The sequence below is a fragment of the Myotis myotis genome, unplaced genomic scaffold, assembly GCF_014108235.1.
Source record: "Myotis myotis isolate mMyoMyo1 unplaced genomic scaffold, mMyoMyo1.p scaffold_m19_p_2, whole genome shotgun sequence".
Lineage (NCBI taxonomy): Eukaryota > Metazoa > Chordata > Mammalia > Chiroptera > Vespertilionidae > Myotis > Myotis myotis.
In genome coordinates, this window is record NW_023416324.1 from 158510134 (window position 1) to 158525478 (window position 15345).

At 42.3% G+C, this 15345-nt stretch overlaps 1 protein-coding gene across 25 annotated transcripts in view; it reads left to right on the forward strand.

The window, feature by feature from the left end:
* The window catches only part of CD86 (CD86 molecule), an 89529-nt gene that overhangs the window by 12300 nt on the left and 61884 nt on the right, over positions 1-15345 (forward strand). For 9 of the 25 annotated variants that reach the window (XR_004974130.1, XR_004974128.1, XR_004974133.1 and 6 more), the window contains exon 1: positions 14953-15115. The exons of 2 other annotated variants lie outside the window; for them this stretch is intronic. Coding sequence is in view for 17 of the 23 variants with exons in the window: in XM_036350581.1 (XP_036206474.1) it covers positions 15030-15115 (86 nt within the window). In the remaining 6 variants the exon portion in view is untranslated. Of the gene's footprint in view, positions 1-14951; positions 15116-15345 lie in introns of those variants that run through there. 14 more of the 25 variants (XM_036350578.1, XM_036350591.1, XM_036350572.1 and 11 more) reach the window with 4 other exon arrangements.

Sequence of the window (15345 nt, forward strand, 5' to 3'; positions counted from 1 at the left end):
GAGTGAGGTCCAGCACACCTCAGTCTTATTTTTCAAGGGAAGTCAGAAAGTAGCCTTATAGGTGAAATCTCCTGATTTTTACATTCATAGTGCTTCATTGTCCTGATGGGTTGATTTGGCCCAGGCCAGCAGCTTTTACCTCTGACCTGTGTTGTGCAACAGAGGAATAGAGGAGAGGGAGATCATTGTGAATGGAGTGGTTAAGGAATATGTTATATTTCAGGCTGTAGGGAATCAGGGCTAGAAGGGAGGGGGCTGGGACTGTTTGTTTATTGACTTATTCAATAAAGTTTTATTTAATCTTGAGACAATGAAAATGAATCAGATAGAGATCCTATTTAGAAGCTACTCAGGAAGGAGATTTCCCTCAAGCTAACATTTCTTACCATATGGCAGGCATTTTGGTATACCATTTTACATCGTATATTATTTCATTTAATCCTCACAAGTCCAAGGGGTAGATACTATTATTGTTCCCCATTTTCCACACGTGGAAACTGAATCTTAGAGGTGTTAAGTGACTTGTCCAGGTCACGTAGCTGGTAGCAGAGCAGGAATTCCAGACCCCCATCTGATTCTAGACCAAAGCTCTAGACAAGCATGTTATACATTACGAAGATAGGGGAGGAGTAGATAACTCTCGGTAGCCAGAAAAGTGTGTGGATGGAAAGGTGTGAGGTTGGAGAGAGCTGTGTTGGATCAGGGTCTAAAACAAGCTCTGGCAGCCAAATGATAGGGAGCCATTGGTCTGGGGCAGAGGGTAAAAACTAAAGGCTGGTAAACCAAAAATAGTACACAGACAGTAGTTGTTAAGAGTGATTTTTTTTTTATTTTTTATTTTTTATTTTTTATTTTGTGAAATCTTGGTATGTAGCTAACTGAAATATTTTTAACAGCTTTATTGATATATAATTCACACGCCATAAAGTTCACCCAATTAAAGTGCACAACTCAATGGTTTTTAATGGATTTACAGAGAAGAGTGATTTTTTAAAAAGAACTTTACAATTCATTGTCAGTACTTTAAAAATCTGGAGAAGTCACATAAATGTGGATGTCCAGCTCCAGTGGGAAATCAGAATACTTAGCAACACTGGGCCCATGTGCCCTTATGGCAGCAATTTTCAACCTTTCCCATCTCATGGCACACATAAACTGTACTAAAATGCTGCGGCACACCAAAAAACATATACTTTTTTGCTGATCTGACAAAAAAAAAGATATAATTTTGATTCATTCACACCAGATGGCTATTGTTGTATTGGTTGTTGTTATTTTTTTAATTTGACAGTCTAAAGGAAAAGAGGTCAGTGCCCCTGACTTAATAGTCAGGTATTGCATGTCCTAAAATTCTTGCAGCACACCAGTGTGCCTGCCACGGCACACCAGTTGAAAATTGTCGCCTTATGGTAACAACTGGTGAATCAGCATGTAGGAAGGAATAACTAAATGGAGCAAAGCAGGTGAGAGCTGGGAGTGCAGAAGCTAAGGGTGTTTGAAAGTATGAACCCAGAAAGACACTTTCTGAGACCTCCAGGCCCTAAGGCAGGTGCCATTTATCTGGTTCCCTTTCAAGCAGGTTGGACATGGTCCCAAGATTTTCAGCTGGGGTTGGAAGGAAGTGGATTGGGGGTGGGGGTGCTTGATTGAGGGCTCAGTGGAGAGGTGGAAATTAGAGGGACACGGAGAATTTAGACCACAGGGAATAAAAAAGTTAATGTGACCATTTAGTGGCTCACTCAAGATTCTGGTTCCAAGAGAATTCTCCGAGTTGCTAAGTATTCATGATTGCCAGGAAAACTAGTTAGGAAAAAAGAAAAACAAAAAAAATTCAAACCCAGTTTTTTTAATGTCTCTAGTTATATTTTCACACATACAGGCAGAGTGATTCCTTTACACGCTATTTAAGTATTGATTTGAGAGTCTCACTCAGTTCTGGGGACCTTAGGAAAAACTTTCCTTAGATTAAAGGAACTTTGGACAGGTTACCTATTTCTCTAAGCCTCAGTTTCTTCATCTGTTAGAAGGTTTAATAGTTTCAAATTTGCAGGCGGTAAAGATTAAGTGAGTGAATGGAGGAATATGAAGTGCATGGCTCATAGGAAGGAATAAATGATTGCTGTGATGAGCAGGGATGGGGCTAGGAACCTTACTTATGTAGTCCTGGAATCTTTACAATGACCATGTGAACGAGGTGTTATTTCCCCCCCGTTAAACAGTAAAATGAAGAAATTGAGGTTTAGATTGGGTGTAGTAACTTACTCAAGGTCACGCAATTAGTAAACGGCAGAGTGGAGAGGCTTACTCAAAAAGTGCCAAGCTGTGCCCCCCAAAAGTATGCTGCTATCTGTCTGACATTCTAATGATAGTCATATAATATTATTGGCTAGAAATTCAAACAGACTCAATTCTATATCCTGCTAAAATCTTGAGGTCACCAGCTGTGTGTCCCTGGGCAAGTAGCCTAACTTCTTTGACATTCAGCTTTCTCATCTATAAAACTTTGTATGTTTATTGTATAGATTAAATGAACCAATACTTTTAAAGTTCTTAGTAGAACTTTTTAAACTTATAAGCAATCAGCTTAGAGTTATTAACTTTAATAACAGTTCCTGGACCTGTTACTGTACTGGGAATGCAAAGGGGAATGAAAGATGTTCCCTGCCCTTAACTCAGGACATGACAGACATATAAGCAGTGACATTAAAAATACATATATATTTTTTTGCTTGGCCGGCATGGCTCAGTGGTTGAGTGTTGATCTATGAACCAGGAGGTCATGGTTCCATTCCTGGTCAGGGCACATGCCTGGGTTGTGGGCTCAATCCCCTGTGTGGGGCATGCAGGAGGCAGCCAATCAATGATTCTCTCTCATCATTGATGTTTCTATCTCTCTCTCCCTCTCTGAAATCATTAAAAACATATTTAAAGAAAATTTAAATCTTTACTTGAGGACAGGGGCGGGGGACATCAATGTGAGAAAGAAACATGGACCAGTTGCCTCCCTCCCATAAGTACCCCAACTGGGGATCAAACCTGCAACCTAGGTATGTGCCCTGACCGGGAATCAAACATGCAACCTTTGGTGTACAGGATGATGCTACAACCAACTGAGCCACCTGGCCAGGGCATGAACAGTGAATTTTTAACACAATGAGAAACTGTTATAATGGAAGAATAAATATTGTTATTCGAGAGGGAGAAAGATACAAATATGGTGAAAAGAGAGGGAAGGATGGCTGGGAAGTGTTCAACTGTGAACTAAGGAGTAATCTGGATCTCAAAGGAATAGTAGAGTTTTGCAAACAGAGAAGGCAGGAAAGACATTTCATGCAGAAGGAATAGCTTCTACAAACACAAAGAAGGCAAAAAGTCTAAAAAGGTTTGGGAATCAGGGACTAGTGAATAGTTCATGTATGACTGGAGGGTAAGTTATACGGGGTGATTGATAGAAGCAGAAGAGAAAAACTACATTCAGGCTTTGAAGGGCACTTGTGAAAGATCTTGTGTGCCCTGGTAAGAAATATGAAGAACAGAGATCAAGTCTTTAAAGTAAGGACATTTTGTAAACAGATTGTTTTTTGATGAAGGGCAGTAGTAAGAATAGTGAGAGTGGGAAGGAGACTTGACTTGGGGTGGTAAATATACAATACAATATACAGATGATGTATTGTAGAATTGTATGCCTGAAACCTTTATAATTTTACTAGAGACCCGGTGCACAAATTCGTGCACCAGTGGGAGGTCCGATCGGGCCAGCCTGGCTGCGGGGAGGGGCCATGGGCTATTGGCTGGCAGGCCTCACCCCCAATCGGGGGCGGGAGCTGATCAGGAGTGGAGCTGGCTGGGGGGAAGGGCTGCCGGTGGTTGGCTTGGTGCCACCCCCGCACCTGCTCTACCATCTGACCTGTGGGGCGATAGATTGGGACCAGGCCCCCCACTCAGTTCCCTCAGTGCTGTGAGCCGGGCAGTGGCCCCATCCTCAGCCGCCACCGTGGGGCGATGGGCAGGGTGATCAGGTCCCCGCTCACACCCACTTTGACCTGGCACCAGCTACTCACCTGCTCCACCATCCCACCGCAGTCCCACTCTTTTCAGGGCCCATAGGGGACGGCAGTGCCTCCACTGCCTCCTGCTGCCAGTGCTGTGTTGCTGATGCCTGCCATGGTCCATACCGCCCCCTAGTGGTCAGTGCACGTCATAGTGAGCAGTCAAACTCCTGGTCGAACAATTAATTGGCATATTAGGCTTTTATTATATAGGATTAACCAATGTCACCCCAATAGATTTGATTTTTAAAAAAGGTTTTTTAAAAAAAGAATAGTGAGGGGGAACCAGCCAGGAGGCTATTACAGTAGTTCAGACAAGAGGTGACGTAGACCCCCAGATTAGCCGCCAATGAACTGGAAGTGGGTGGTGAGAAATAGAAAGTGAAGGGTGACATAATACAATAGTGAAATCCAAGGTATGAAAATGGTTTGGTCCAGTCTTGCTTACCACAGTCATCCCAAAGGACCCAAACAAAAACAAAGTAAACCTCTTTTAAAAATAATCTCTTTTGTTTGTATGCAAATAGGCCATGCAGAGTGAAAATGCAACTCAAGTGAGATGACGAGTGCAATATTTTGTCTCCAATCCGTAAAACGCAAAAATTGAATTGGTTTGCCAATACTGTCCTTCTTAAACATTCAACACCTCACATTAAAACTGTAGCCAACCAGTGCAAGACTGATGTGTGATTGTTTTCGATCATAAATCAGATCTGAGGAAAGCTATGTAAGGCCCCTTTCAAAAGAGGCCATTCCTTACATCACTCAAGAGTACGAGAAGTAACATCTTGTTTTACTGGAAAATTCCTTTCAAGTAGCAACAGCTCTGTGATTGTGGACCTTTGCAATATTTTAGCAAAGATATGCAAAGAGAGCTGCAAAAATGACACCTCGATGGTTCTGCACCACCACTTGAAAACTACAAGTGCAAGTTGATAAATGCATATTTTAAGGGTTCTCAGAAGTCTATGAGCATTGCTTTTGGTTACTAAGACGCCACAGGGAAGTGAACCTTGCGGGGTGCAATGCCCTCTCCCTTAACCCTGTTGTGAAATGGAAGCTTCAAAACATCCAGTTTTGTTTTGTTTTGTTGTTTTGTTTTTTAAACAAGCTTAGTCATATTGTCTGTGTTCTGTATGCTCCAATCTATTTTATCTTACTCTGTAGTGCATATTTTACTTATACTCTTATATAAATACTTTGCATAAAAAGGTGCTTTCACACATCTTCATGCTTCCCTAAATTTGAAATTTGCTGCCATTTGTTAAAATGTGCTAGTTTTGTTTTGCATTATATTCTTTCCTCTGAGCACATAGAAAAAAAAAATGTATGGACTTAACTCTTCAAGCAACTTTTACATTCGGAATATTAGCTCATTCTTCTGAGGTTGTAAAGGAAATGGCAGGTGGCAGATACTTTGTAAAAGAAATGACAGTTTATCAGAATGTGTAAGCACACGCCCTTAAGCAAACGGGCCACTTTCCATTCAGAGATCACAATCTTCTGAATTCGGGTTTAACATTCCCAGGGAATAGCAAAGATTGAAAGGGTAATAAGCTTGGAATCAGATACTTTGTTGAATTCTGAAAGTGCCATCACTGATATTGGTAGCTTATTGGTAATGTGTAAGCTTGCTGCTGTATGTATTTCATTCATCTTGGAAATATTTTACTGAGTCTTATTTGTTCACTAATAGGCCACCTTTTGTGTATTGTTTTGTAAACCTTACTGAATGGCTAGAATATAGGATTACTAAATTAGGAGTTCAGGACCACTTAGTCTGCCCTTCCCGTGAGTGAGTTGTCTCTACCATGCCATCCATGACTAGTGGTCATGCAGACACCATGGCCATTTAAATTATAAAGTGAAGAATAACCCATATCTCTTGGAGAAGCCCATTCCTGAGATAGAGGGCCTGGGGAATTTTTTGCTTAATAGGTTTTTTTTTTTTCTTTATTGATTTGAGAGAGAGAGAAAAGGAGAGAGAGAGATTAATTGGCTGCCTTCTGCACACACCCTGTCCAGGGATCAAGCCCACAACCTGAGCATGTTCCCCGACCGGGAATTGAACTGGTGACCTTTCACTGTACAGAATGATGCTCAATCAACTGAGCCACACTGACCAGGGCTGGGGAATTTTTTCTTAATTTTGACCTATATGACCTAATAAATCTATTTCATGCTCTTAAGATGGTATTTAATCATTATGATACATAAGTGAAGTTGTTTATGTTGAAAATCACTTGGTGGCAAGTACCTTGACATTATTAGATTGTGCAGGTTTCTTACACTCACCTGCAGGCTCTGGGAAGGCAAGGACTCACCTTGGATCCCAGGACCAGCCCAGGGCCTGTACTCAATCAGGACTGGTTCAGTACTTGTTGAACGAATGATGGCAAAGTAAAAAGTGGAAATTCCAAGTGGTACAATTATAGCTATTGATGTTAAAGTATTGTTGGAAAATGTTAAATGTCACTGAGATACAAAAATGGGTAGGAATAAATGTAAAGCATAAAAATGTGTGAATTTGCGTGTCACTAGAGCCTATAGTTACTACCAGTTCTGATGGACACCCTGGCACCACCCCTGCAACTCTGCCCATGCCCTTTCATGAGGTGTTTGTTCACAGGTGGGCAAGCAAGCTGGGACAGCAGCACTGGGTGTGTTCTTGCAGTTATAATCCTGATCTCTAGTCTCCAGGGGGTGAGTTACGAATCCCTCAGTTCCACAAACTGCAGTCCTTCTCTGGCTTAGCCTTGTTTCCTGACCCATGGTCCAGTTCCCCACTGGCTCCTGGGGCTGTTCCCCAGGGATGGGCCTTGTTCCACAGGGAGAAATGATGATGTGCCTCCTTCCACCACACTTTAGATACCACACTTCTCAGAAACTCTTGATTCTGGGGGTGACACAGCACTACTCCCCGCCCCCACCATTCTGCCATATTCCACCAGACCACCAACCCCTCTCCGACCCTGGGTATGGAAAGATTGGCTCCTCACTTGCTGGGGTTGTTGTTCCTAGCCTGAACTCTACCCAACCCCACCTTCCTCATCTCGCTCACTTGCCCACACTGCTAAACTCATAGGTCATCTGAAGGCCAAACCTAGCCCTGGTACGATGGTACTCCTTTTTCTAAACTGCATGCATCACGATGCTTACCCTTTCGACATTTTTTTCTTAACCTCCTTTTTTTTCCTAAATTTTCTTTTTTTAAAATTTCTTTATTGGTTAAGGTATTATAAATGTGTCCTGATTTCCCATTAATCCCCAACCTTCCCCCCACCCCCTCTCATACTCTCATCCCCCTGTTGTCCGTGTCCATTGGTTTGGCTTATATGCCTGCATACAAGTCCTTTGGTTGATCTCTCCCCCTAACCCTTCCCTCCCCTACTTTCCCTCTGGGGATTGATAGTCTGATTGCTGTTTTTCTGACTTTGGATCTGTCCCTGTTCTTCAGTCTATGTTGTTGTCTATATTCCACAAATGAGTGAGATCATGTGGTATTTATCTTTCTGACTGGCTTCACCTCCTTTTAATACGTGCTAATGTAATTTTCAGTGTATTTTGCTGCCGAAGTCAGGTATGTTTTATTTACCCACCATTTGATTTTGATAGAAAGTGCAGGCAAGAATCTTTTGCACTCACTTGATAGGATCTTACAAATAACTGTTGGCGTCTTACAAACAACTGGTTTGCCTTTCTGAGTTTTTCTTTTTTTCAGCATGCATGAATGATGGTTGTGAATTTGCATCCTGAGAAAGTCATAGAAGAAGGTACCTCAGGGCAGGGAGACCAAACAAGCCAGCCTGTGGTAGAGATTGTAAGAGTGAGGGTCTCTGCCTCCGTCAGACTCAGTTGTAGGATCTAAACATGGAGGTGGCACTGTCTGACACAATTTGAGCTTGCTACAGCAACAAAGTCTAACCTATTCCGGTGCTCTCCTCTATGAGACACACAAAAAAACCCACAAACAAACAACAAAACAAAACAAAACAAAACAAAAAACCATGGAGGTGGCAAAATTTTGGCTCAGACAAAGAAAAAGACTCAACCTCTAATGCTTAACTGTATAAAAGTTGCTTTTAAGTGTAGATCAAGACTGTATCACCACCTCAAAGAAAAAAAAAGAAACTTATTACATTTCTAAGAATGTTCCTCCAGAAACATGGAACTGAAAGCTATTTTTTAAATTGATCTGGCCCTTAGAAAAAAATGGGGCTTTTCTTTAATTTACCTAAGGAATTGACATAAAAATCTATGGACCTGCACCAGCAATCTGCAGAAAATGTCAAAATAGAAGGCAGAAATACAAAACTGGAGATTTTTCACAGCAACATGGTGTGTATGGTATTTGATTTATATGTCTGCAATGTGGAGAAGTGAACCTTTGGACTGTGAAATTGATGCTAATTTTCTCACCCACTAGTCTAGAAGGCCTCTAAAATGCCACACCATTAATTTCGTTGCTTTACCAGGAATCAGTGCATGTGGTTAATGTGTGTTTTTTTTAAATGAATAAACTTTATTTTTAGAACAGTTTTAGATTTACAGAAAAATTAAGCAAACAGTACAGAGAATTCCCAAACACCCCCCTTCCCTACAGTTTCCCCTATTTGAACATCTTGCATTAGTGTGATATGCTTGTTACAATTAATGAATCAATATTAATACGTTCTTAATAACTAAAGTCCTTACTTGATATTGAGATTGTCTCTTGGTATTCTATAGTTCTATGGATTGTGACAAGTTTATAATAACAAATCCACCATTGCAGTGTCATAAAGAATAGTTGGACTGTACTGCACATATTTATTTGTCCTCACATCCCCTGGCAACCACTGATCTTTTTACTATTTCTGTGGTTTTGTCTTTCCCTGAGTGTCATCTTGTTGGAATCACACAGTATGTAACCTTTTCAGACTGGCTTCTCCTGTTAGATAAAATGCGTTTAAAGTTCCTCCATATCTTTTTGTGGCTTGATAGTGCATTTCTTTTTATCACTGAACTATATTCCATTGTATGGATGTACCATAGTTTGTTTACCCATTTACCTAATGAAGGGCATCTTAGTTGCTTCCAGTTTTTGGAGTTAATGAGTACAGGTGCTGTAAATATTTACGTGCAGGTTTCTGTGTAGACATAAATTTTCAACTCATTTGGGTAAACACCTAGGAGCATGATTGCTGGATCATATGGTAGGCTTATATTATAATCATTAATTTTTATAAGAAAGTAACTGGATGTGTTCCAAAGTGCCTATATAATTTTTTTTTCCACCAGCAATAAATGAGAGTTCTTATTAATCTACAGCCTTGTCAGCAATTGTTGTTGTCATTTTTTGGGGGGGGATTTTAGGCATTTGAAAAAGTAGGTGTAGGAGTAGCTCATTGTTGTTTTACTTAGCAAATTCTTAATGACATATGATACTGAGCGTCTTTTCATGTACTAATTGCCATCTGTATATCTTCTTTGGTGAGGTATATGATCAGATCTTTTACCCATTTAAAACATCATTTTTCAATTACAGTTTACATTCAATATTATTTTGTATTAGTTTCAGGTGTACAGAATAGTGGCTAGGCAATAATATACTTTACAAAGTGGTTCCCCCATTTATATTTCACATCCCCACCTGACACTGTACATAGTTATTACAGTATTATTGATTACATTCCCTATGCTGTACTTTACATCCCCATAACTATTCTATAACTACCAATTTGTACTTTTCAATCCCTTTTTCTCCCCTCTGGCAACCAATCATTAGACTGATTTCTGTGTCTATGAGTCTGTTTCAATTTTGTTTGTTTATTCTTCTGCCCATTTTTTAATTGATTGGTCTGTTTCCTTATCTTTGAGTTTTAAGAATTCTTTGTATATTTTGGATACCAGTCCTTTATCATATATATGTTTTACAAATATTTTCTCCCAGTCTGTGATTTGTCTTTTCATTTTCCTAACAGTTAGTATATTTATGATTTAAGGAGAAAGGGTTCTAAAAATACAATGTTACAATAGCAGCAAAAGGAAGATTTCATAGCAAATGCTTTCCGTTCTCGCTAAGGCTGTGTCAGGAAACCCGGCCTGTGGGCCCAGCAGAGTTACATTGGAAGGGGTCAGTCAGGTCCTGGAGGCTGTGGCTGATGACCCTGCATCACTAGGGGTTGTGCAGCAGGGCTGGGAATGAGAACAGGACCTCACCCGGAGCTGTATCACTTCTAAATCAAGAACAATTTGGGAACTGGGTTTACGGTCCAATCCTGGGCCCCCCTTGCATGGATGCTACTATGCATCGGGTATGAATTGCTGTCCATGAATCCAAGTATGCAAGAGATTACCACTTTTTTGTCTCCTTTTATTCAACCTGATACCACCTCTGAGCCCCCATTCTACCAGTTGGACAGGAGACTCTATCTTGATCATACAGGGGCCCCCTACCCCTCCTGCAGCCCAGTCAGAATTCAGGAGGCTTACCTGGTGCCTAGAAAGTGGCCAAAGGACCTCAAGTCCCCGGTCTGTCTTGGTTGTCATTGGCAACTTCACTCCTAGCCCATAGTGGTCTATGAAGCCTGGCAGCAATCTGCCTCCATGCCACAGTGGGGGACGACATTATCTGCTAGGCTGGGCTCCCTGAGCCAAGGGCACCTCCTCTGTAGGAATGAGCCATCATCCCTGAGGTAGTTATCCCCTTGGGAGCACTGAGACAGGATGCTTGGTCCCACTGTTTGCAGTATCCTCATACCTGTGCCCTTCCCTCCCTTCCTCTTGCATCTCAAAAGCACTCTGTCTCTTTCTCTCACCTTCTAGGGCACCTGTATTGTGTCTTCCATGGGCTTTCTCAAGGGTTCAGAAGCACCTTGACTGCTAGTACTAGTATAGGTTTCTCCTACTTTCACCCCTGCCAAAATCCCTGTGTCAAGAAAACTCAGAAAACAAACACTAATTAACATTTCAATCAATAATGTTGCTGCAGTTATTTGTGGAGGTTATCTTACCCTATATTGGCACCCCCACCACCTGGCATAGTTTTAGACGGCCTCCTGACCACTGGCCACAGGAAGCCACTTACAGAGGGCAACAAATACAGGGCTGGAATTGAAACTTTCGGCTTAGTGTTTAGATGTTGCCAAATGCCTGCAGGTTTCCAGCTTTGCCTCACAGAGTGGATCCTAACGAGGTGGTCCCAGGGACCTCTCTCTTGGGCAGTGTTGAGCTGGGACGTCCAGGAAGGTGTCTGTTTCTCCCACCCAGCGACCATCTGTAGCCACTCCCTGCTGCTTAGCCTTGGCTTCCTCAGACCTGAGAGCATCCGGGAGTGAGGCGCTGGAGGAAGCAGCCCCACAAAGAAAGCAGCTTTCTGAGGTTACCAGCAACTTCCTTCCCTCTAAACACAAGGAATTTATGGGGCGCGGTTACAGTGTTTTGGACAGGTTCAAGCCTTGGACTGAGGAGAGGGCACAGTCCTCTCGTTGCCACGTGTAAGTCCCAGCTGGAGGGCAGAGCCTTCCCAGCACAATTATAGCCAACAGTTATAGCTGTAAGCTTGAACCTGTGGTCCGAACATGTGGCCCCATGTGCCTGTGTGATAGAGTTCAGGTGCATCGGGAATGTTGTAAACATCTGATCACGCCCCTACTTTGCCTCGTGGCATCTGCTGAAAATTAAAGACACGCTTGTGGGTGCTGGCACTGTCTCCTCAGCAGGGAAGCAGCGTCCCACGGAGACCCAGCTTTTCATTCTCATGTCTGTCTTTTCTAAGCCTTTCACCACCCCCACTCAGGGGCACTGAACCAGGCTGAGCTGGCATGGCACATAAGGCGCCCTAGGGCTGAGTATGCCATGGCCGTGCCGGCTCCCCACAGGAATTGATCTTCATGCTACTGTACTTCTTCTCAGCATTTCCTATTGCTGACCACTGTTTGGCCACCATCACTGTTGAAACTTCTCTGTGCTTGGCGCTCATAACTCTTGGGTAAGGCCTCCTTCTCAGATTTTGGAGTGGCACAAAACTCAAGAGGGATGTCAAATACAGTGGATGACATGTGGCAGATTCAGAGTTATTTTCATTGGCCCCAAACACTGATACACAAACAAAATGAGGCCAAGGGGTGGTGATCTGATTTGACATAAAAAAAAAAAATCATGGCCAGCCACTTTCCCGATGCAACTGCTTACAGATAAATTTGATCTCTGATCCATGAACGGAAGTAATCTTGTCATTGTCCGTTCCATCCTGTGAGCCCCCTCTGCAAGGAGGTATGTTTACAAATTCAGGGGCCCCGGGTGCCAGAGGGAGAGCTATCAAGTTAATTAGGTCTAGAGACCACATCATATGAGGAACAGTTGAGGACACCGATTGTATTTAGTTGAAAGAAGAGACTATTAAGGCAATTTATAAAATCTGCTTTACAGTATTTGGAGTGTTTTATATAAAGGGGGAAATTAATATATATATATATATATATATATATATTTTTTTTTTTTTTTTTTTTTTTTCTTATAGTTCCAGAAAACATGACAGGGACAACTTGATGGTACTTATGGGGCTGAGGAGTGAGGGGTGGGAGATTGGGGGTTATTAGAAAGAAGACCTTTCTCTTATAACTGTCTTATCAGGTAGTGAGTTTTTCCAACATAAGTGAGAAAACAAAGCCTATCCATCTATCAGCGATGACGTCAGGGGGACCTTGCTTGAGTGAGAGACTGGAATGATTTCTGAGATTCCTTAAACAACCTTGCAACTCTGTCTTCGAATAAGAGAATCCCATGACACCATCTCGTTCTTTATTTCTGCTGCCTGACTCACAGTATTGAGGGAGAGCTGCTCTAGGAAGGAACTGAAATAAGTAGATGAGGGAAGGGTCATGGAAAAGAGAAAACAATAAAACAACTTTAAAAAAAAACTTACTATATGCCAGAATCTGTGCTAAACACCATATGTATATCATCCTCTTTACTCCTCACAACAAACTCGTGAGGTATTTAGTCTTACTTCTGTGAGAAAACGAAGGCTCAGAGAAATTAAGTAACTTCCCCGAGGACACATGGGCACTAACTAGTGGAGCTAGGGTTTGAACACAGATCTCTGTGATTCTAAAGCCCAATGTGACCTGTTATTTTCACCCATCCTTTATTTATGGCAAATGGTATTGCTTTGAGAAAAAAAGTGTTAGTGTTAACATGAAGACACTGTTTAAAATAAATTTACTTAGAGTTAAGAGGAAAACATTGAATAACAAATAACACCGATTTTACATGGGTATAAAGTGGTACTAGTAGCTAAAATGAGTGTAATTTGGGAAATACCATCCCAAGAGTTTTGATAGCAGGACCTTCCAATTTAGCCTATCTTGTGTTTTGACTGCTGAGTACCAGGAAAAGAAGAAAACTTAAAAACTAAGTAGAATATGAATTAATTCTCTTGTGCTTGGATGGGTGGGTTATTTCACGTGTTACAATAAAGAAACCAAATGGACCCTTGCAAATAAAAAAAAATGATATGATTGTAAAATCCAGAGGAAAACCCCAGGTGGGGCCTATTCGATAAAGGATGAAGTTTCCAAGGTATGCACATAGACGGGCTGAGAGGAAGTGATGACCTGTGAGTCAGGGCCCAGGACCCACGCAGGAGTCCTTTGGGTTTGAGAGGCCCCGTGTGGAAGATGAAGGGTTTTACAGACCTGTTTTGGGAAGAATGATCGTCACCTTTCCAGTGATAGAGGGAAGATCTTTGTGGAAAGTTCAAAGTTAGAATTGGAAAGTCCAAGAAGAAGATAGGAAAGTAATCGTGAAGACTAAATAGCTGCATGGCATGCTCTGTGCCAGATGACTTACATGCAAATCTCCTTTGTTTTGCACAACAATGCAGCAAGGAAGCTGTTACATTTCATAGATGAGAAGACTGAGACTGGGAGATGCTCAGTAATTTGCCCAGAATGCAGTGGTCAAGCCAGGATTTGAGTGTGGACCGCCAGTTCCAAGCCTGTAATAGCTCCCCCTGCACCACACATCCTTGCTCTAGTGAGTGTTCTCAACCCCAGACAGCAACAGCTTTCACTTTGTCACTTAATTTCTCCAGCCACGCAGGACATGGCTAGCCTCCAAGAGAGTGGGGAGACGTGCTTGGAGAGGGCTGCCTCTCTCCTGAGCTCAAATGCTGCAGACTCAAAGGCACATAAATGTCTCCCACCTTGAGCAAGAAACTTTGCAGGGCCTGATGAGGTCAGAAAAAGAAGCCATGAATGTGGGGGCAGGATTATATTTGTGAAGCCTATCCCTGCTGAAGCACTAGGCTTGGAAAAATCCACTGGGCATTCACATACATTTTACACTTCCACTTTGACTTGTTTACCCAGCCTCAAGAGTACCACTCATTTCTAGGAATAGTGGACCAAGGTAATAGAAACATTCTAGATTAGGACATCTAGAATTAGATTGAGATAATATGAAAGTAGGGGCTGGGTATATCATTGGCTTCTAGCAGGATCCATGGAGAGGTAGGTACTCAATGAATGATTTGGGAAGAAGGTGGCAGGTGAAATATCTGATCTCCTTGCTCTCTCTGGTCTTGAAGTCCTTCCATGCAAGATACAGTGCCTAACACATGGCTGCCCAGTAGAACATTTGTTGAACTGAGCTGAATCTTTCCCTATTGATAAAGACTACACGCCTGGATCTGTCCCTCTTTTAGGGAATGTGCCTTTCTCATGTTTGTGGCTGGGGCTGTCTTTGGGGGTTTTCCTCAGGGCTTTACACTCACTCACTCTCTGAGAGTGCATTCGTAGTCATTATGATCAGTGGAAATGCCCACCTGCCAATCTTATCTGGAGCAAGAGCCCAGCCCTTTCTGGGTGTTATTTCTCTCTAGTCAGTTCCCCTTTTTGCATTTGAGTTCTGGCCTCGGCGCTAACATTTTTTCTCTCTACACGGAGTGTTAGGAAAAATGGGTAGCTCACTACGGCTCCTCTTCATTTTTTCTTGATGCCTCGCTTCTGTGTTCCTTGGGAATGCCTCTGGGCTTATACATCTGGTCTCTGGGAGCTACGGTGGATGGGCATTTGTGACAGGTATGTTCTAATGAAGCTCCTGTGCCTGGGGAGCGCGGTGTGTGGTAAAGGTGCGTCTGCGGCAGATGTTCAGTGGTCGGGCTGATGGCTAGCAAGAGAGCGGGTAAGAAGGGGTGTGGAGTACATGCTTAAAACCACAGACCATGAGGCTTGATTCTCAGACTGGCTATGTTCGAGGTTGGGCGTTACAAAACTGTGGTTCAGCCAGATTCCTTTGTCTGCTTTGATAA